A 23,119-nucleotide genomic window follows, 5' to 3' on the forward strand; every position below is an offset into this window, starting at 1 on the left:
CCCATTATCCCCCCAATTTTATTTATTCAATCTCATCCACATTTCTCATGATCTATAAGGAATTTTGCGAATCTAAAACCACGAACTTCTTATACGCAATTTTATCTTTCAAATGAGATCCATGATGACATACTTTCGAGCTCGTCATCGTACAAGTATTTATACCTCGTCATTTAAGTATTTATACCTAGTATTTTTCACATATGACACTGCTGACATTTAAAAATATTAATATCAAGTATTACAAGTATTTATACCTATGCACGGAAGTATTTATACCTATGTGGTCAACTATTTTTGTTAGAGAAAGGTTGACGCAAGGACGATTAGGGAAATGTGATGCGGAGATGCGGGGTCCACGATTGGGGATAAATACTTACAAATATAGGTATAAAATACTTGAACGATGAGGTATCAATACTTGCACAGTGAGGTATAAATACTTGTGTGACGATGAATCTGAAAGTATGTCATTATGGATCTCATTTGAAAGATAAAATTGCGTAGAATACATTCGTGATTTTAGATTCGCAAAATTCCTCATAGAACATGAGAAATGTGGAAAATATTGAAAAAAAAAACTCATCTCTAAAAACGTGTATGATTCTTCTCCCATATAGTTTGAGTGGTCCCTCTATATAGTTATATCAAGTTAGACATGCAAGTATTAATATCTTAATTTGCAAGTATTAATTTATTATCTTCCAAGTATTTATACTCATGAATTTAATTAAATTTGGAAGATCATAGTGTTGTGAATAAATTTAATTAAACTAGTTAGTTAAGTTAGTTTATGGGAAGTTAAAATATGTTTAAGAGATGGGGGTACAATGTGGGTACTGGAGTGTGGGGATTGAAATAATTATTCTAAAATATATTATTTAGCTGCTATTTTGAAGATATATTTTTATTACTTGATTTGATTTTTTAGGTGAATTTTCTCAAAAAAAAAATAATAATAATAAATTTGTATATTTATAAATTTTATATGTAAATATATAATTCGCGAAGATTAATTTGAACAGTTTAAATTAATTGTTTGAAATTTATCCGATATCTTTAAAAAATTATTAACAATTAAGCTGAAATGTTAACGTTGCGTAATAGCCGGATTCTAATTTTAACGAATTGCGTTAGAACAATTAAGGATAACATTGTAGCATTTAATAGGATCTCAACATTTCAAAAGACATTTTAAAAATAAATATCTCGCAAAATAGAGCAATGTATAAAAAAGTAGTTGTCCAAAAAAAAATAATAATAATAACACAAAACAACAAAATCTGCAATCTATAAAATACTAAAATAACTAACATCATATACTTGATTTATTTCGAACCGTTTAGGTAATATCGATTAATTTTATTAGAAGTTGTAAACCAATTTTGGCAAGATAGTTAATCCTGTTGTTAAATTTGCATATCAAAAAGTGAAAAACTTTACAAACATCTTCTTTTTACATATAGTTGATGATCTTATTCCATGGTAATGATGATAATAAAAAACAGAACGCACAGAGACAATTAAATTGTAGCATTGGATTACCACTTGATGCTTCAAAGACATCATATAAGATCCATAAGTTACGAAATAAAGAATATACCAAAATTCAATCCCTGGAATTTAATATAATTAAAGATAATAAAATCTCATGGGTGGGATGACCTCCTCGGTTTAGGTGTATGTGTTAGTTCTAGAAGATGTTAACGTTGAAAATATCCATTTTGTGGTGTTTTGTGGCATCAAATTACATGCTTAATTTATTTATTTTGTACAATTAACTTATGGGAATACTTTATTCCTAGCTAATTAGTGTTTTATAGTGATAATGGGGGTTGAGACAGTGGAGATAATTTATGTCTTTTGCCGGATCCAACAAATAAAATATCATTGAATTGTACTAGTATCACTTGCAAATAAACAGAATTGCAGCTGGCATGCACACTCGCACAGAAGCAATTCCTTTCTAGATGGTGCATTTGGATGAATCAAGAAATAGCTCGGAATAGCAGCTATTTCTGAATTCGGAAGAGCCGCTAATCTAATATTTCATAGGAATAGCAGAATAACAGCTAACTCGAGCTATTCCTTTGTTGAGAATAACATTTTTTTTTCACCCAAACGTGTTGAAGAGAATAGCTCGCCAGGAATAGCAGCTATTCCTGGATTAGCGATATTCCTGTGTCACCCAAACGCACACCCAGCAGAAAATTATGGTATATTATAAGAGAAAACTGCTGTGAGCTAGCTTCGTAGCAACCTCGCAAAACCTTTATATACGAGGTTCCTTCTGTTGTTTAGGATGAGTAAGCCATACAAGAATTAGGAGTAGAAATCTAATCTCATTCATGTGTTCAGGGGCGGACTCAGGATTTTCGTCTGGGGGGGCAAAAAAATATCGAATCGGGTTTAAATAACTTATCGGATTTAAACCCATTAACTAATTGGGTACTCGATAAAAAAAACAATGTTTTGACTTGTATTTTTCAATACCCTGACTTATAATTTATGATCCTATAACTTATAATTAATATTACCAATCATAATTCAAGAAATTTATTTTGATTTTAACACCAAATTTAACCTGAATTACAAATCACAACATACAGAGGGGGGCAAAAAAAATTTCAAAAAGAGGCAAAGTCGATCGGTACCAATAAATCACCACTAAAACTCGAAATCCAGGGAGGGCAGCTGCCCCCTGTTGTCACACCCCAAATCCACCGGGTCTGACAGCCTGCCCCGTGTATCTATCAGGTGTCACATATACACGCAAGGCAGTGGATCTTTTATATGCATTGCCAATATCCTCTTTGCTGCGTCCGAGTAACAAACCTGAAAATAATCGGGGAGAGGGGGTGAGAATAAATTCTCAGTGCGAATTTGCCACAGTTTAGATTATTGGACTTGCAATCAAACTCTATATTCAAAAATGAAACCCAAACAATAAACAATGCAAACAGATACATATAATCATAAATAACAGAATGCCAATGCACGACAACAGTTAAATCAACCTACAACACAGTTTACGGAATTTCCAAGATGAATTTCAAACACAACATATATTTTGGCTTAACTCGATTCATAACTCAGTTCATTAGGGCTTGTAGCAATTACAGATGTTCTTTCGAGCTGAACCTTTCTCAAACCCACATCTGTAGGGTTACTGACACCTACAGATGGCCAACCGCTGGACCCTTTATCTGACACCCATCTGCAATCGCTTGGCTTAACAGTTTATTAAGGTCTGGTTCGAATCATATAAAGAAAATCCACTTTGGAATCATTCCAATAGTCGTAATATTCAATTGACCTTTCCAAATGCATTAACACGTAGGAGAATGCCACCGAGCCACAGACGTTACACAAGTCACCCACGACCTCAAATCACATATCATAACACATCACATATCATCACATGATCACCCTCCCTCGTCCCAACCGGTACTGGGAATATCGAGGGCCGTTCACCTAAGGCCATTTAGGATCCTGGGAATCCAAGTCAGCATACAGCCCGACTTGGCAAATTCATTGGATCTAAGTGCTTAACTTCATAAATCCATTCACATACATTCACATATTCAATCCAATCGTGGTGACTTTCAATCAAAATCAGATCATGATAGATCGATACTACCTATAACCATACCAGCATGCAAATCATTCAATTCAGATCAATTCGAATTTAATTTGATTGGGCGATGCAAATGCTCTACACAATTCAGTGATGCAATCAATGATATTCAACATGACAAACGAATAAACAGTTTAATTCCTGAAAATAAAGTATCAAACAAGTCCAAGAATCCCGCACCTTATTATGACGAGTGTACCGCTTAATTTAAAGATCAGGCGTCTCGAATTGCCTCGCGAAATCTGGCTCGACTGAGCCTACACCTATATTATACGATTACTTGATTTAGTTCGGTTACATTCTCAAAACTTAAATTCCAAAAGCCGTCTTTCAATTCGTCAATTCTTTTATACCTTTCGGCTCATTTATAATCATTTTAATTCAAGTCCAATTCCAAATTTACATATACACATCATGTCATATCCATTTCAATATTACAAGGCTTATGAAATTACAAGTCCAATTTACTAAGGCCCAAAACAATCAATCATTTCAATTTAATTTTATATTCCAAGATTGGGCCCAATTATTCATATACACACATCATGTCATTTATCAAATCAATTCAAAGGCCCAATCATTTAAATCAATTTATTCACAGGCCCAATTCATTAAGGCTCAAAGCCTTCTTCTATTTTATTTATTATTCAAGGCCCAAGCCCAATTAATTATACATCAATGCAAAGCCGAATTCATACTTAATTTTTTTCAGATTTTGCATAGAGGCCCTTCTTACTTAATTAATTTACAAAATTCAAGGGCTTTTACAACACACCCCTCTATCTTAGTTTAAATCATTTTAAGGCTGATTTCTTACACAATCAACCCCAAATCTTAATTAAATTACTCAAAGAGCCCTGCCAGTTCAAGTTTTTGGTAAATATACAAGTCAACCATATCACAGCACCATCTAAATCAGAGAGGGTAATTAGCAAAATGCCAGCATAGCATCAAGCACCACAAAAATATCATAATTTGGAGGTAATTAGCATCACACAGGAATTCAACAAGGCACCAGAGAAATGAGAGGAATAACTCAATTCAGATCAAAACAAGGCAGCACCTAGGTACTGACTCGAAACAGAACAGCACACGGTATCAATGGTCAAAACAGGGAAGTCATGCCGCAACAAGGAACAAGGAAACCTCATTGCTTCCGGGAAAATCAACAACCCGAGCAATGAAAGAAAATTCCGATCAATTAAACGAGCACTTCAAAGATTACCCGAATCGGGCTAGCACAAAGGAGAATAGCAACACGGCCGTCAGAGATCAACACCAGAACAGCACCGGGACAGCACCAATCGAACACCGAGGCAGCACATACCTCAACCCTAGAAACTAGGGTTTCATGGGAGGGGAGGGGAGGCAGAAACCGAGAGAGAGAGGGGCGACCTGGGGTTGTCCGAACCGAGAAGGAGAGAGAGGAGAGGGTGGCCGTGGAGCGTGGGCGTCTCGCCGGCGACGGGAGGGGGCGGAGCCCTCTCTGTTTTCTTCTTTGGCGTAGAAGAGAGGAGAGGGGACGGAAATGGGAGGGGCTGTCACGGGTAGGGAAGGAGAGAAAGAGAGAAGGGAGAGGGTGGGGGATTAAATGGACTGCTTTAAGATTCGTGCAGGGTTCTAATCCAACAGTCCAAACAATTCAGAATTTCATTATGGTCTCCTTTAATTGATTTAAAATCTGTTTCTCCTATAAATTCGAATCGAATTTTCGTAAAATTTTACAATTAAATTCGTATGTATATTTCGGACCTTTATTTGTCAATTTAAAATCTAAATAATGCGTTACCAAACAATATATATATATATATATAGAGAGAGAGAGAGAGAGAGAGAGTTAGGCTGGGGTGCTATTGATAGCATAGTGGCCTCTATGCTACGGCTCAATATTCGAGTTTTCAAAATCCAAACGGTCGATCCGAACCGTTCATCTTATTCTCCATATTAATATCTGCTTGGAGACCAAATTTTACATTTTTCTGAATTTTTTTACTATTTATTAAGTATTTTACAAAATTGTTGATCCAACGGTGGCTGCACAAAGCAGTAAAACCGTTGGATTAGCGATTTTCAAAGTGGCTTAATAAATAGTAAAAAAATTCAAAAAATTATAAAATTTGGTCTCCAAGCAGATATTAATATGGAGAATAAGATGAACGGTTCGGATCGACCGTTTGGATTTTGAAAACTCGAATATTGAGCCGTAGCATAGAGGCCACTATGCTATCCATAGCACCCCAGCCTAACTCTATATATATATATATATATATATATCAAATCAAATATCTAAAATTCATAATTGAATGAAATTCGTAAGTTTTATATTAATCTTATTGGTACAATAATTTTGTATATTTATTCTCCTAATTAGAACTCAATACAACTATTTATTTTATGTTTTAACCCTCTAAATTTTAATGTACATAATTTTATGATTCATTTATATTTCGAAATTTTAGTTTCGTTTAGTCGGTCAGAAAATTTCTGAACGATCGTTAAGTTAATTAAACTTTTTTTTTTTTATTTAAGTCAAATGATCGTTTTATCAATTTAATCATGTTTTAAAATTTCGGAATGTAACACCTGTACTATAGTTGATCCACCCCTGCATGTATTGACTTCTTCATTCTCTTTAACTTGAAAAAAAAAAAATGTATCTTACTCTTTTTCAGTAAGCTTATTCCTATCCGTATATAACTACTTAAGTCGGTGCTACTATCTCGAAGCGTTAATTGTTGGTGATTATATGAGAAAAGTATATGATATATCAGTTATGAAGTATATTGGTTTTCAACAATTTGAATCCATTATTTTGAAATTAAATCAATATATTTTAAAGTTATGCTCATCAAGTCTGATTTTACTCTGGATTTTGAGTGGCATACTGTAAATCAAGTAAAATTTGGGGATTCTTTGATTTTGCGACAATGAATTTTTTCAACTAGATAATTTTTTTTGATCGGTAAATTTGAATTACTATATCATTTTAGTTGATATCTATTGTATTAAAATCAATTGAAATTTTTCATTATAATTTTAATGAGATGGCAAAAGAATTAAAATAACAGAAAATCGTACGTAATGAGAGAATTAATTTCTTCCACTATTTGATTAAAGTACTTTTATGAACAAATAGTTGTTGCATTTTCTCGTGCACTACAACAAAAAATAATAATATAGCAACACAGATAGGGGTGATTAATGAGCGAGTTAGGGTATGCTCATGCTCGGCTTATTAAGTAAATGAGTGAGTTTAAGCGAGTTACTAAATGAGCGAGTTATGAGCGGCTCATGAGTTATGAGTACTAAAATTTAACAAATTGTCATAATTCATTTAAATAAAATAGAATAAAAATCTAACAAAAATTAACAAATAGAATCAACATATTACATTATCCATAGTAGCATCGACTTTGTTCTGCCGACTTTACAAAAGTATGAATATGACATAGGGATTTAATGAGGCAAGGCCTCAAGGATAATTTAATATTGCATAAATTTAGTTCAGTGATTTAATGCTACATAAATTTGGTAGTGCAGAAATTTATTTGAGATTGAATGTGGTAGGGATTAGATGTGGCAAATTCTTAGGTCCTGTTCAACAGTAATTCTGAAATTTACTGTCACGTGAAAAAAAAAATTCAGAGTGAATTTATTTTTTCCCACGTGAACAATAAAATGCAGAGTGATTTTTTTTCCCACTCGAACAATAAAATTCAGTTCAAAATTTTCAATTTTTATTCTCTATTGGGCTGCCGAACAGGTCCTTAATGAACTTTTTAATGAGCTGCTCACAAGTTTTGAGCAGTTTACTCACTCCTAATAGCATCTCCAATCCAGCAATTGAAATTAATTGTTAAATTAACAATTATAAAAAATTTAAAAATTAAGCAATCCACTCTTACATTGGTGCAATCAACCAAACAATTGAGAATTAAACATTAGACCGATAAGAATTAAACATTTGGCCAACTCATATTTAGAAAATGATTTCTTAGAGCATCTCCAATGGAGCAATTAAAGTTAATTGCTAAAGAGCTACGTCATTATCTTTAGCAATTAAAGAGGTTCATAATTGCTAAAACACTCCATTCCAGCAATTATTAATAGATTGTAATTAACGCCACGTCAGCCAAAAATTAAAAATGAGACCCTTTCTCTTCTTCTCCGTATTTTCTATTTGGTTCTCTTTTTGTTGGATTCGCTCTTGCTCTCTCCTCGTTTTATCTGTTCTGATATGCTCTTGCGCACTCCTCTCTCATCTTCTCTTGCTCTCTCCTCTTCTGCCGCTCTTGCTCTCTCCATTCGAACAGTATAATTTAAAGCAAAATAGTGAGCAAATAAAGTCCGCTGGTTTGGTAAATTCGGACCATTTCATATATTCATTTATAAATATTTTTGCCTTATCTTCGAACTTGAGATTTTAAATATGTTTCATCCATCTTTAGCAATCAATTGCAAAATAGAGAGTTGTAGAAATAGGTATCATCCCACATGGACAATATTTGTCCATGTACAGTTAATCATGCTTTACAGGATGTATCAATCAGCCCTGGTACCAGTAAGTCATATCCAAAATTATAGTCCTTGGAATGAACAAAATCAGTACTTTAAACAAAACATTTAGAACACTGCAAAATAACAACAACAACATCAAAATAATTGAAAATGGAAATTTGAACATGTGATCCAGAATGTTAAAACAGCTGCAGTTTGATCATTTTTGGGCATAAGTTAATTTGGCATGTGTATCATCCCAAAGTTGTTGCCCGATATACCCAGCGCTCAATATAACTTGTTCAAGATCGATCGGGAAATCTTCATCAATTGAAGAGTTCATCCCTGCATGCAAATAAATTATTAACAAAGAGATGATTCAGAGTACTAAAATAATAATTTTAGAGGTAATGGTAAAGAAACAATTACTTTGCTTATCACAAGTGTAAAGAAATATATAGGAAGTATGAATAAAGTTTGATGATTTGAATATCACTCTATCAATGCTTTATTTATAGACATCAATTTCAGCACTCCGCAACATTAGAAGAAATTGGAAAAAAAAAAGGCTCCGTTGGTCACCAACCGATGATCTGAAATTATGTGGCGCATGGCTATTAGTTAGCAAAGATCCGGTAACTGGTAAGGATCAAAGTGACAAAAGTTTTTGGAAATGTATATATACAGAGTATGTACAGTCTCAAAATCAAAACTCTGAACGGAGTATATCGGCCGTGGTAAGTCGCTGGCAAAAATTAAGCCACGCCGTATCAAAGTTTGCAGATTGTATTAAGAAGATCCACGATTGCTACCAAAGTGGGTTGAGTGAGGATGATAAGAAAAATAAAGCACTAGAGTTGTATCATCATCTGGAAGGTGAAATTTTTACCTTAATGCATGCATGGGATGTTCTCAAAAAAGAAGAGAAATGGCTCAGCCAGTATGTAAACACAAAAGATACCCCATCAACTGAACATACAGGTTCAAAGAGAAGCAAAACTAACACTACCAACAGCTACACCTCGAATGAAGATTCAGATATAATTATCTCTCCTTGCCCTCCAGGAAGGAAATTTTCAAAAGCCAAGGGAAAACAAAAGGAGGCGTTGGCAAGCGAAATAGAAAAAAAGAAGGAAGCACTGGAGGCTCAGCATAATGTTGAATTACAGAAGATTGAAAAAATTGATAGCTTCAATAAGACTATGGAAGGGTTGTGCAAGGAGATTAAAAGGGTGCACAATCAGAATTTCGCACTTAAGTTTATGGAACTGGATCCATCAACAATGACTGAAGATCAAAGGAAGGTGTACGACAAAACACTTGAGAGTGTTTTGAGTGATGATTGATGAATCAATATAGTTGATGTTAATTTCTTTATCCTTCCATAAAAATGTTTTGCTTTTTTTTTTTTTGGTACGAATAATAATTTGTTCTGCTTAATTATAAAATGAATAGAAAACACTCGTTCTGCTTAAATTGAAAGAACCATTTCACTATGATTTGTAATGTACCAGAGGAGCAGTCAGCTCCAGTACATGCTTGGTACCATACTGGTCTATATTCTGGTATGAACAAGTCATGATTAATACTAGAATCATGGATATTGGTTCCGACTGTTAAGAAATGAATAAAAAAATAACAAGTACCTTCTCTTTTGTCTAATCTGTTCGACCTTGTCAAAGGAGCTTTTCGGATCGTAGCATCCAAGAAGAAACTCCCAAAAACCTCGCCTCTAATTGAAGGATGCCCTGTGGTTACATCGACAATTTAATAAATTAAAAAGCCAGTAAGTCGTATCCAAGAATTCAATTAATTTTCTACCTTACTGAAAGATTATTACTCAATTCGGCATCGGTACAACAAATAAAATCATTACAGCAACAATTTCAGAAAAACAATATTGAGAAACTCGTAGAAACATCATATTCAGTAGCTATAGAAAGAATTGTTCGCATAAAACCCACAAATATGAGAAAAGGGGCAGCAGAAAAAAGGAAGTACCGTTCTAATTGACGGAGCTACACGTAGCTTTTTCACATCGGAGATGGACTTTGGCACTCAGCACACCTCGGCTCCCAAACCCTAGAAAAGACCTAGCTCCAAATCCTGTCCATCCCACTCTCCCTCGTTGAGAGAATTTTGTCGTAGAAAATACAGAAATTGAGATAAAACATATCCTCCAACAATTGAGATGTCAAAATGAAGTTCGTAAATAGGCGAATTCATTGGAGAAATCGGCAAGAAGAACGATAGTCGGTAGTAGCCAAATTGAGGAAAAAATGGAGTGAAAGATGTTTCGTTTTTTTAGGAGAGAGAGAGCGCTGGAGTTACGGAGAAAGAAATGATTTGGTCCAATTATTTCGCCAGCGTGTCATTAAGCAACGATTTCTTTTAAAGCAAATTTGCTTAATTAGAAATTCCGATGCATTCCAGCAATAGCTTAAGCAATTAACAATCTGTATAAGTAATCACTGTTGTAGATGCACTAGATACATTTATTAATACAATAATGTATTGGAACACAGATACTGAGATACATTTATTAATACAATAATGTATTGGAGGTAAAAAGAAATGGCGTCGCCCGGGTTCGAACCGGAGACCTTCAGTGTGTTAGACTGACGTGATAACCAACTACACCACGACACCTTTGTTGTCTTTGGAACCTTATCCATTTAATGTCTTATATCTGGGTAACAGCAATGCAATTGAATTGTGCTTTTTTTCTTTACTGTAAACCTGCCTCAGTGCCTCTTCGCTTCTCCCCGCTCTCCTTTCTCAGTTGGAGAGAGAGAGAGAGATGGCGAACGCACTGGACATGAGTCTGGACGATCTGATCAGACACAACCGGAAACCACCACCCTCCGCTACTTCGCCAGGTGGCCGTGTCGGTGGTCGCCGGGACACTGCCGGAGGAAGCTCTGACCTAAGAGGCGCTTCTGGCCCCGCTCGCCGGATACCTAAGTGGCGTACGGATCGCCATAGTCCCTACTCCCAGTTCCAAAAGGTGCATTTTTTTTCTTTGGAAATAAGGCTCAAGGCCCGTTTCCAAAAGGTGTATTTTCTCAAGAGCTTTATATATAGTTTTATACTACTTGTCTTGGTCTCGCACTCGCACTCATTTTACAGTGAATGATAGTGCATTTGATTACATTTTGGGGGAATTTCATGTATACCCCTAACAAACCTTTGAAATTACGTATTTTCATCATAATATCATATTTCTTAAACATGCTACGTATTTCTTATTTTTCTTAATAAACGGTACAATAGACACTTTATAAATTTAAAAATAGTTTTAATAGAAAAGACAATAATAAAATGGGTAAATTTGTGAGTTCTTGAAATTTAGAAGGGTAGATAATAATAATATGAATTTTACAGAGGGAAATATGTAATGTCACAGTTTTTAGGGGCATACATGATATTCCCCCTTGCATTTTTGTTTAATTTATGTACATAATATTTTTAAGTTTAATGGGATCATAATTGTATATTGTAAATAAAAAATATTTGTACATAGAAAAGACATAAGGTGCATATCTGATAAAATATTTTATATTTTTTCTATTTAAAATGCAATACTGTGAATTGGGTGTAGGCACCTGATACTTTGTGGGAGCACGATTTGTATACAGAAGAAGAGATGGGGGATATGGTGGGTCCCGTTGTTGCGGCGGCACCAGTGGCTGAAAGAAGCTTGGCAATTGAACTTAGCACAAAGCTGTTAGTCTCAAATCTTCACTATGGAGTTTCCAATGAGGACATCCAGGTAAGAACAAATGGTTTATATAAGCCTTATTGATCATTACTTGTTACTAAAAGTTCATTAAAAGGATTTATTTTTAAACTATGAAAGTACCTTGAATATTCATTATTATGTGTTTACAAAGACATCTCAGAATATTCACTTCAACGAATCTAAAGATATTTAAGGAATGCTGTTGTTACGTCAAAATTTCTCTTCATAAGTACTAACAAGCTTCTGGTCTTATTTCTATATTGATTTCTTATTATAAATTTCTATTTTTGCTTTGACATGCAGGAACTTTTTTCAGAGGTTGGTGGTATAAGGCGGTACTCAATTAACTACGACAAGAGTGGGAGGTCCAAGGTAGATTTCCTTCTCTTGCTCATCTAAAACACATTAAAGCAAATGAAAAAAATTTCAAGTAAAAATAAATTCATCTATGTAAAACCTAAAAATGTCCTATGATCCCTCCAAAACAAGAAAATACTGTATAAACTCATCTATGGATGAATTCATACATTTTGACAGTCACATGTCTTGTGTAAGATATTTGAGATTTTTGTTTTCATAATTTTCTTTAACTAATTTTACAGGGAACTGCTGAAGTGGTGTTTGCAAGGCATGCGGATGCACTTGCGGCTGTCAAGAGATACGACGGCGTCTTGCTCGATGAAAAACCGATGAAAATCGAGATTATCGGCATGCATTTCCCATCACCTCCTCCTCTTGTTTCTCATGTTGTTGCGCCTTTGCCGTTTGCTGGGGGTTTTGGAAATCTCAATGCCAGTGCCTCTACAAGGTATTGCGGCCTAAATTTTTTTCACCTTGTACGGATAAATTTTGCTTTGAAATGTTGGTTTAAATCATTCATTGTTGCAAATGGTATAAACAAAAGAGAAAAAAGAACAAAGAGTAGCCTTTGATTTTCATTACAACAATAACAACAACAACAACAACAACCAAGCCTTTGATCTGCATTGGTGAAAAAAAAATCAAAATTACAAGGCTGTTAGCCTGATATCACGTAAGGACTGACAGAGTATGGTGATGACTTCAGTATAAATAATATTTTAAGGGTTCAGTATGACCTCGGTACCAATCTCATTTCTCACTGTGCTTCTCTTGCTTTGACTCTATTATATAATACAATATAATTGCCATATAGGACTTTACAGTGTAAACAAAACCAAAAAGAGAAAAAAAAATGCCAATCAATTTTTGTGGTCAATAATATTTTCTTTCTTCTTTTAATAAATTCATATTATACTGATGATATCACAAACAGTGGCGGGAGCCTGTCTGGAGGCAGAGGATTTGGTGCAGGGGTTCGAGGCGGAGGCGAAGGAGGGAATTTTAGGGGTGGTCGTGGTGGTGGGGCCAGTAAAGGGAAGAGAAAAGAGCAGGTGTTGGTTTCTGTTGACGATCTTGATGCCGATCTGGAAAAGTATCGTGCCAGTGGGAGGCATGCAAGTTAGTATTTATCAAGTAAAGCTGATTCTGATAGGTTATAGATGGCTTTAATCATGATCTTTTGAATAGTTGATTTGTTAAGAAATTAGTTGAGTTTAAGTCTCCCGGAGCTGTTATTGTGGTGATTTTGATATAATTTCAGCTTCTATATTGCGGTGATTTTGATGGGGTGCATCTATGCTGCTATTAAGGCTTTCATACTCTGTATAGTCTTAGCTTTTGATACTGAATCATTACAAATTCAACAGATAATATGTGCTAGGTATTTTATCTAACTTCACAGTTTGATTTGTGGATCATACCCTCCTTTCTGCTATTTCCTTTTTCGGTTAATTTCTGAAAGGCTCTTTTGTTTCTTTCTCTAATGGCCAAATTAGCCCTGTAACTCTTTAAATACCGATCATGTATATTAATGTACATTGTAAGTATGATAATTGAATCAATAAATTAAGCTTTTAATCAAATAAATTCAGCAAATTTATCATGCTAAGAGTGATGGTGGCTAGGTTCTGTATGTGATTCTCAGTTGCTAAGATTGAAATTTATGCAAAGGTAAAACAAAAACAAAAACTTAAAATTAAATTTAGAATTACTTGAACAACAATCAGGACTTAGTACACAAATAATTTCTTTGCAAAAATGCCTTGCAATCGAGACATGAAGTCTTCAGATACGAAAATGAAAAAATTACGCATCCTTTCAAATAGCCACACCAGTGAAGCATTTCGTAAAATCAAATTTAGCTTTCTGCATTTAAAAATAAAGTTATATAGTTAACAACCATGAAAAATATGTAAGATTGTTCAATTTAGAAAAAAAAAAAAAAAAAACTCAGTCCAGAAGTAAGAATGATATGAATGTTTCGATGTAAAAAAGTTTCACAAAACTAATAAAAACAAGTAATAAACTTTTGTTAATTTGAATCATCAAAAATGGTAACTAAGATCTTCAACTTGTCACCTCATATCAAATTATTTCTATTACGAACAAAATGCATCAAAATATATATCTGAAAAGCTGTGATTCACATCACCTTTCCTTTTAAGAAGAGGAGCATGATTCTTGTAAATAGTAAAATATATTCAACCAAAAATGTAATTAAACCACATTAGATCAAAAACAATAAAATAAAAATAAGTATCGGTTTTATAGATTAAACCGAATTTTCATTACATTTTTTGAATGAGCACCGAAAAAGTGAAAAAAAAAAATCCTTAATAAAATTTGGAACCTACTAAGAGGTAGAAGTAAAATGTTCAAAGCCTTTGTGGAGAGATTAGATAACACAAGCAATAAAGTCTAGGAAATATAACTATTTCGGTACAATTTAAAAGGAAAAAAAAATGTTGCGCCTACAAGTCTGGGAACAATTATAAATATGTACAGATCATTGTTTTCACAATATTCTGGACCATTTAGACACTGATTTTATACCTATTCAAAAAATTAGTAAACAAATTATAAAAAAATATAAAATTTATAACATAAGAAAAGAAAGTTACAAATTATTAATTAATCACTAAATTAAGTTACTAACTAATCGAATGCAGATGCATATGCGACAATCACATGGGATAGCTAAATCAAATTTAGATGTCAACACAGAGATATAGAGTAGGGTTAAAATGCCGTATTGATTTTGTGCTCCATCATACTCTAATATATTTCAATATAATTATCTCTATTTTCAAAGTTTAAATGGTTGATTTGAACCACTCAATATGATATTCATATTAAAATATGCTTGGATACAAAATTTTATATTTTTTTAATTTTTTTGCTATTTTTTAAGATAGGTGCAAAATTACTGATTTTAGAAGATCATGGACCATTCAAAAATAGTGATTTGTATCTCTCTAAACAATTAATATATTTTTTTAAAATTTGTTATCCAAACACATTTTAGTATGAAGATCATGTTGAACGGTTTGGATTGATTATTTAAACTTATATATATATATATAGAGAGAGAGAGAGAGAGTAATGTGCATTTGAATGTATATGAGCCGAAATACATACGGTTCAAATTTGACTTTTCAAAATTCAAACGGTCGATCTGAACCGTTCATCTTGTTCTCCATATTAATATGTGCCCGGAGACCAAATTTTACATTTTTCTAAATTTTTTTACTATTTATTAAGTATTTTACAAAATTGTTGATCCAACGGTGGCTTAACAAAACAGTAAAATCAACAGCCACCGTTGGATCAACAATTTTGTAAAATACTTAATAAATAGTAAAAAAATCAGAAAAATGTAAAATTTGGTCTCCAAGCACATATTAATATGGAGAACAAGATGAACGTTTCGAATCGACCGTTTGGATTTTAAAAAGTCAAATTTGGACCGTATGTATTTCGGCCCATATACATTCGAATACACATTAGTCACACACACACACTCTCTCTCTCTCTATATATATATAGAGAGAGAGAGAGAGTTGGGCTAAAATGAGCCATGGCTCATAGCACGTTGGTGAGCCATAACTCATTTTAGCCATTTTGAAAATTTAAACAACCGATTCGAACCGTTTATCTTGTTCTCCATATTGAAATGTGCTTGGAGACCAAATTTTACATTTTTTGGAACTTTTTTACTATTTATTAAGCATTTGTGAAAATTGCTGATCTGATGGTCCAGAAAATTTTACTGTTTTTACTGTTCACAGCAAAACAACAATTTTAAAAAATGCTTAATAAATAGTAAAAAAATTCAAAAAAAAAATATAAAATTTGGTCTCCAAGCACATTTCAATATGGAGATCACATCTAACGGTTCGGATCCGTCGTTTGGACTTTCAAAATGAAAATACGGCGTGGAGTACAAACGCTTGGTGAGCCATGGCTTACCCAAGTCAACCTCTCTCTCTCTCTCTCTCTATATATATATATATATATAGATGGGCTACGGTGAGTTGCGAAGTAAAGCGACTATTTTACTTCACACTCATATTTTGTGATTTTAAAGTTCAAAACGTAGATCCGAATCGTTCATCTTATTCTCCATATTGAAATGTGCTTGGAGACCAAATTTTACATTTTTTGGAATTTTTTTACTATTTATTAAGCAATTTTGAAAGTCACTGATCTGATGGTCCAGAAAATTGTACTGTTTTTACTGTTCACAGCAAAACAGTAATTTTCAAAAATGCTTAATAAATAGTAAAAAAATTCCAAAAAAATGTAAAATTTGGTCTCCAAGCACATTTCAATATGGATTAAACATCTAACGGTTCGGATCGGTCGTTTGGACTTTCAAAATAAAAATACGGAGTGAAGTAGAAACGTGTTTTACTTCGCAACTCACCATAGCCCATCTCTCTCTTTAAGTCTAAATAATCAATCCGAACCGTTCAACATGATCTTCATAGTAATAAATTTTCAAAAAATGTAAAATTTGGTCTCCAAGAACATTTTAATATGGACATCACGTTGAACGGTTCGGATCAACTATTTAAAATCGCAAAAATGACTTATAAAAATATGGTGTCAAGATGTGTCACTATAAAATGATGTATCGGAGCATGATATATATATGTTGGAGTACAAAATCAATAGAGCATTTTAACACTGCTCTAGATATATAAGGTAAGGCAATCCAAAAGTCATCCATATATTCATTTGATACTTAACCATGTAACTACTTGGTCTGGTTTTGGATCCAATCAGAATTTAGATCTTGTCATTCATATCACAACAAATTCTATCTTTATATATTTGAGTTATTGTACCACTTAAATTGAATATCTTAAAAAATATTCAATTTAAGTGGTACAATTTACCGATTTAATCATCTTAAAGAAATATTCAATTCAGTTGATAAAACATGTAGCAAATTGAAAAAGTAATTAAAAAAAAATCATGTGAAACCAGTTAAAATAACACAACAACGATAACATATTAACATAACATACATGCACGACTAATATAATGAAAGAAATCAGGAATGGAGATCTATAATAATAAGTGATACAAAATCCAAGTCCAGTCCACGAAATAATAGCCCAGCCCATTTACTTAGGCCTCATATTATTAATTATTAGTTTGGCCCGCTACTATTATTCCTGTCTTCCCTTCTTTCCATTTCTTATATTCCTCTGCAATTGGAGGCGGTACGATACCTAATCGAATCCGTCCGATCTGCAGCATGATTCGTGTGTACATCTTAATGTTCACGCCGATCATGTTTGGTCCGATTCATCGAGGTCACATCCTCTCCAATACCTGATAAGGAAATCTTTTACAATTACTAGATCTGAACCGTTATTTTTAACTTGGCACGAATCTCAAAGCCAAAAATACCTGCCGCACTGCGGCCCGAATACCAAACCGGTTGAAATTTAATCTCAAACCGTAAAGTGAGGGTGATCCTCGGAGAGGATGCGGATTCCGATTCGCCTCTCTCGATCGAGATCGATTTTACAAGCAAATAAGATTACATTATAATTACATGCGCTTTCAAAAGTAAATTATAAGTAATATTTAAGCAAATAAGAGAGAGAGAGAGAGAGGATTTTGGTTGCAATTAAGCTGGGGATGGCGCAGGGGCAGATCTCGCCGTTGCTCCTCCTCCTCCTTCTCTTTTTCCTTCTTCTCCCCAGAAGATGCCTCTCCATTTATTGCGACGAAGACGACTGTTACGATCTCCTCGGGTACACCTCTCTCTCTATTCTTTGTTTGATGCATTTTCATTGGATCATGATTTCTTAATTCTTCTTGATTTATCTACCAGGGTTTCTCAAAATGCAAATGCCTCAGAGATCAAGAGAGCCTATTACAAGCTCTCTCTCAAATAGTATGTATCAACCAACACCTTCAATTATTTACTTTATTACTAGCAGCTTCTGCGAAGATTTTAAAAAAAAATTACTATCTTTCTCATTTTTAAATTCATTTCAAAATTTCAATTTATTTGTTTGATTACTTTTGTGCAGTCATCCAGATAAGAACCCCGATCCAGAATCCAGGAAACTATTTGTGAAAGTTGCAAATGCATATGAGGTCTCTCTCTCTCTAAAACACACACTCTCTCTCATAAGAACTCAATCAAGTTCCATTCACTAATCTTTGTGGTACAAATGGGTGTGCCGTTGAATTTTCTTTTCCAGCACTGATATGACACTAAGTGCTAATTACATAATTGTATTTCGGTGAAACTTTTTATTGGACCTGACTACATACGGGGTAAATATTAAAGTTCTAATTATTCCTTTATGTAGGTCGTTCCAATATAATTATATAGATTATCTATTTCTTGCTTACTTTTGAGTTTGAATTCGATCTGACAGATTCTAAAAGATGAATCAACAAGGCAACAATATGACTATGCAATTGCCCACCCAGAGGAGGTACGGTGTTCCTTGCAAGATTTCTTTCATTTAAATAAACACTACCTTCTGTTCCTTATCAAATTATATGAATTTATGTAATGAGTATAAATAATTCGGAAATTGTAAGTACTTGAGGGATTTATCTTATATTGTAACATTTGACTTGCTTCTATTAACATAGCTGCAAGTCGAGCACTAGTAAGTTCACATGACCCAGTTAAGCAAAAGAGCACCTAGACAAACATAAGAGAACCACAAAAATTTACATGCAGTCATGCTCAATACTGGTACAGCTTGCTCTTTGGTTCCACACTTGACTGGTACTTCCAGAGTTATTCATATCTTGTATTTTGCTATACTGCCATCATGCTGCAAGTAAGGTTTGGCAAGTGTTTGTCCAAGTTCTAATGAAATTTCTATCTTAAGGCCTTAATTAAGTGCTTCACTCCTGGAACAAGCTTTAACTAGGGACAATCAATGAAATGGATCATATGATCTATGCTGTACTTCGACACTGCAAATCATTATTTTCCAATGGAATTCTCTATGCATTATTTATTTTTACATGCCTTTACTGTTTTAGTATATTTATACTTTGGTTCCAATATGAATGAAGCAATCCCAGACAATCATTCTATGTGCACTTGAAGCTCATCCAAATTTATGAATCAAAATGTCTACCTTGAGCAATAACCATTTTAGTATGAACTATTGAACTCTTCTTATTATTCCATTTTCCATTTCAGGTGTTCTATAATACAGCCCAGTATTATCGTGCTTATTACGGGCACAAAACTGTGAGTCCCAGTTCTTTCCTCTCATTTTTCCCCTTGTGAATCTTAATAAATTGTATAAATGTTGAAAAAGTTAGTGATTTTTTCCCTTAATATTTGACTTGTCAGGATGCACGAGCAGTTTTGGTTGGCTTTCTACTTTTTGTTACACTATTGCAATATCTCAATCAATGGACAAGATATACACAGGTATATTTTCAAACAAACACCTGCAGCGGTGCACACGTGCAAAAGTCGGCAAGTTGTGATGAAGTTATTCTCAAATTGCAGGCTATAAGCATGGTTAAAAGGACACCTGCATATAAAAATAGATTGAAAGCATTGGAGCTTGAACGCACTGGTGGAATAACAAACAAAAAGAAAGGTCATAAACAGTTAGACAAGTAAGTATTCAAAATTCATTTAGAAACTAGAATTGAAAATTTACATGGGCATCACACTTGTGATGGAGATTTGCTTAATCCATCAAACAAACTTTGTTATCAGATTTTTGTATGCTCCTTGAACAAGTTTGCAAGTAGTATAAGCAATCTGGTTTGAGCTCACATCGTTTTTTGAGTTCTATCTCATTTCTATTTTTTTATTTATTTTAAGAAGGAAACAATAGTCAGTTCATCCAGTTTCAACACAAGTGGCTGCCTTGCAGTAGTACAACTGTACAAAGAGTAGTATCGGCTTATAGAACAATATGGCATACTTTCTCTGTTCCAATGTAAATCCTCCAGTTATAAAAAAATGGGGGAGTTTCATGTACCCCTCAAAAACCTTGAAATTACATATTCCCCCCTCTAAAATTCATAATGAGTTGGGCTACGGTACTTCGCGAAGTAAAGCGAGTGCTTTACTTCATGTCTATATCTTCAATTTAAAAGTTCAAAACGTCAATCCGAACCGTTCAAGTTGATCTCCATATTAAATTGTGCTTGGAGACCAAATTTACAATTTTTGGAAATTTTTTACCATTTATTTAGAATTTTTTAAAATCACTGTTTTTCAGAAAATTCTGGACCATCAAAAACAGCGATTTTAAAAAAATAGTAAAAAATTTCCAAAAAATATAAAATTTGGTCTCCAAGCACAATTTAATATGGATATCAACTTGTACGGTTTGGATTGACGTTTTAAGCTTTAAAATTGCAAAATATGAGTGTGAAGTAAAATACTCGTTTTACTTTGCGAAGCACCGCAACCCAACTCATATCATAATTACCCTTCTAAATTTGTAAAACTCACAAATTTAGCCAATTTATTGACTTTTCTATTAAAACTCATTTTAAATTTATAAAATACCCATTTTACCCTTTATTAAAAATAAAGTATGTAATATGTATAAGAAAGATGTTCCGTCTACTAACTGGTAGGTTTTCGAGGACAAATGGTTTGATTTCTCTACTTGTGACGCATACACAGTGGCATTAGGCATACACTTATGTGTGCTGTCACGAAAATCCTCCAGTAAAAATTATTTGGATTTTCGGTTCCGAAAAAAAATCTCTGTGCATTTTTGCTTATTGATTGAATGATTTTCATGCAGAAAGATGGAAGAAGATCTTGACAATGAGCTAGAATTACAGATACAAGGAGTTGAGAAGCCCTCAGTGTGGAAACTGCTGGGGGTGCAGTTTTTACTTTTACCTTACACCGTAGGAAAGGTCAGTAATTCTCTTTAGGGCATAAGGTTAAATCTTAAAACAAAGGAGAACACTAATTGATCCCTAATCCTTTTCAGTTAACTGAATCTACTTTATAGCCAATACATAGTCACAATTATCAAAATTTGATAGTGTACCTTTTCTGTTGTGAGAACCTACCAGTTGGATGCCATTACAGAGAACTATGTTGCATTATTCGATAATATTACTTTCGATGAATGTTATTTTCTTATTAGAGCTGTGCTTGGGTTGTTTCTATTTGTAGTTATTAATGTGGAGGGCTTGGTGGTTGTGGAGATATCAGATAAAGAGGCATCCTTACTCATGGGATGATGCTTCTTACTTGACCATGAATTCTCTTAACATTGGTACTAGCACATGGCACGGCATAGGTAATTATTTTGTGTGTGTGTGTGGGTGGGGGGGGTGGGGGGGGGGTGGGGGGGCTGCAAAAGACCCCCTCAATTTTTTTTTTTTTTTGTTGTAAAACCCCTTTTGATTTATCTGATGTCTCTGTTGAGATGGTTTCTAGTGGATGCATCAGCTTCTTGTAAGATTATGACTATCATATTAGTTGTCAGTTTGGGTTGGGTCCCTACTTGTTGTCACATTTATATCAGGTTTTGGTTATTGGTTAAGTTTTGAGTTTGGGTAACTTGTTTGTGAGATGAGCACTTAAAGAGTTTATTTGTGATTTGTGTGAACAGATGACTCGGTGAAGGATGACCTGGTGACAAGACGGTTGTGGGAGAAAGCCAACATGGAGACATACCGTGCCGAGATGAGGAAAGAATCAAAGCGCCGCCGATAGCAGCTCCTCTCCGCGGTACTCTATAACCTATGTTTAGAAGTTAGCGCCCCACTCCACTCTTCATCCTAGTAAAAAAAAGGGCCTTGTTTGTTAAAATGAAATGGACCCTTTACTTATTTATAGAAAGTATAAACACAAGGCTTGCATCGGTTCGCATACTTGAGATTCAGGGTAGGAAAAATGGGTAGTTTTAATAGGAGCCCCTTGATTGATTTATTTTTATTTTTCCAATTATTTATAGTTATTTAAGTCACTGAAAGATGGCAAATTCATTTTTTGGAAATGAATTTGACGACTCAGATTTTGGAAATGAACTTCAAGCAAAAGAAGATATGTGGAAGTTTCTGGAAATTTGTATTTATGATATGAGAAATTGAAGTTTGTTGAATTTTTTATTTATTAAATGGAAATTTGGAAATTGAGACTTTCGTAATGAGGACATAAAGTTCAGGTAATATCAAATTTGATGAAACAAAATTCAGCAAATTTGATATTAACCGGATTTCGGCAAGCATCATCTTTCCAAATTATGGGTTGGAAATTGATTTTTTCAAAATCAGGGAATAAAATTTGAGACTAATATATGGGAACGAATGTAATACTTTATTTTTCTAAAAGTTCTTAATCTATGGATTTAATTGGTGGTCAATTTGAAACCAGGAATAAATTTTGAAACTAGGAGAGGACTAGTTTCAAGAAAGTAATAAAACTGGGATTTGATTTCCATAGCTGTGCCAGCAGTTTATATTCGAAATAACTGCAATTGATACGTTACATAAAGGCATAAAGCACAAGCATACATTAATTACAGTTAAAGCTAACCATATTTACCCTACATAAACTACCTGTTGAGTGTTGATAGGGGTTATTAGTAATGGTTTTGTTTCCAATCCGCATCCCGGGATATCTCAACTTTTGAGTTGATATGTGTAAAAATTTGAACACGAATTGAAGCAACCCATTTCCTATTAATACATTCCTGCATCTAAATAGACACCGTTTAAAATCTGGCCCGTATATCCATCAACTCAAAAGATGAGATATCTCATTCATTTCTCCACAAAGCAATATACCACCAAAAGGTTTTCCATAACATAGTTTCATTAGTGCACAAGGTAAGGTTTTCCTTGCTTTTCTGTTCAACACGTACCATTTAATTAATGAAACCTGGGGGTGT

At 33.9% G+C, this 23,119-nt stretch overlaps 3 protein-coding genes, 1 long non-coding RNA gene and 1 other non-coding gene across 5 annotated transcripts; 3 read left to right on the forward strand and 2 right to left on the reverse strand.

The window, feature by feature from the left end:
• Window positions 1-8,230: 8,230 nt before the first annotated feature.
• LOC144575039 (uncharacterized) lies at window positions 8,231-10,478 on the reverse strand. The gene is made up of 3 exons (XR_013518348.1): window positions 10,136-10,478; window positions 9,781-9,882; window positions 8,231-8,479 (listed from the first exon to the last, which is right to left on the reverse strand). It is a non-coding gene; the product is annotated as an uncharacterized LOC144575039 (long non-coding RNA).
• Window positions 8,509-9,788, forward strand: LOC144575146 (uncharacterized). The gene is made up of 2 exons (XM_078325265.1): window positions 8,509-8,541; window positions 8,653-9,788. Exons 1-2 carry the CDS (start codon window positions 8,509-8,511, stop codon window positions 9,478-9,480), a joined length of 861 nt encoding a protein of 286 aa, XP_078181391.1. The 3' UTR covers window positions 9,481-9,788.
• A 231-nt stretch (window positions 10,479-10,709) lies between the features above and the next one.
• Window positions 10,710-10,783, reverse strand: TRNAV-AAC (transfer RNA valine (anticodon AAC)). Its single transcript has one exon. It is a non-coding gene; the product is annotated as a tRNA-Val (tRNA).
• A 100-nt stretch (window positions 10,784-10,883) lies between these two features.
• On the forward strand, window positions 10,884-13,501 carry LOC144574822 (THO complex subunit 4B-like). The gene is made up of 5 exons (XM_078324897.1): window positions 10,884-11,141; window positions 11,736-11,906; window positions 12,180-12,248; window positions 12,479-12,684; window positions 13,171-13,501. The coding sequence occupies exons 1-5, from the start codon at window positions 10,935-10,937 to the stop codon at window positions 13,358-13,360; spliced, it is 843 nt and encodes a 280-aa protein (XP_078181023.1). The 5' UTR covers window positions 10,884-10,934; the 3' UTR covers window positions 13,361-13,501.
• A 4,307-nt stretch (window positions 13,502-17,808) lies between these two features.
• LOC144574997 (Chaperone DnaJ-domain superfamily protein) lies at window positions 17,809-22,360 on the forward strand. The gene is made up of 10 exons (XM_078325113.1): window positions 17,809-18,007; window positions 18,088-18,150; window positions 18,290-18,356; window positions 18,644-18,703; window positions 19,432-19,482; window positions 19,588-19,668; window positions 19,750-19,862; window positions 21,014-21,131; window positions 21,397-21,523; window positions 21,839-22,360. Exons 1-10 carry the CDS (start codon window positions 17,892-17,894, stop codon window positions 21,940-21,942), a joined length of 900 nt encoding a protein of 299 aa, XP_078181239.1. The 5' UTR covers window positions 17,809-17,891; the 3' UTR covers window positions 21,943-22,360.
• The last annotated feature ends 759 nt before the right edge of the window (window positions 22,361-23,119 follow it).

The sequence above is a fragment of the Carex rostrata genome, chromosome 23, assembly GCF_964058835.1.
Source record: "Carex rostrata chromosome 23, lpCarRost1.2, whole genome shotgun sequence".
Taxonomy (NCBI): domain Eukaryota; kingdom Viridiplantae; phylum Streptophyta; class Magnoliopsida; order Poales; family Cyperaceae; genus Carex; species Carex rostrata.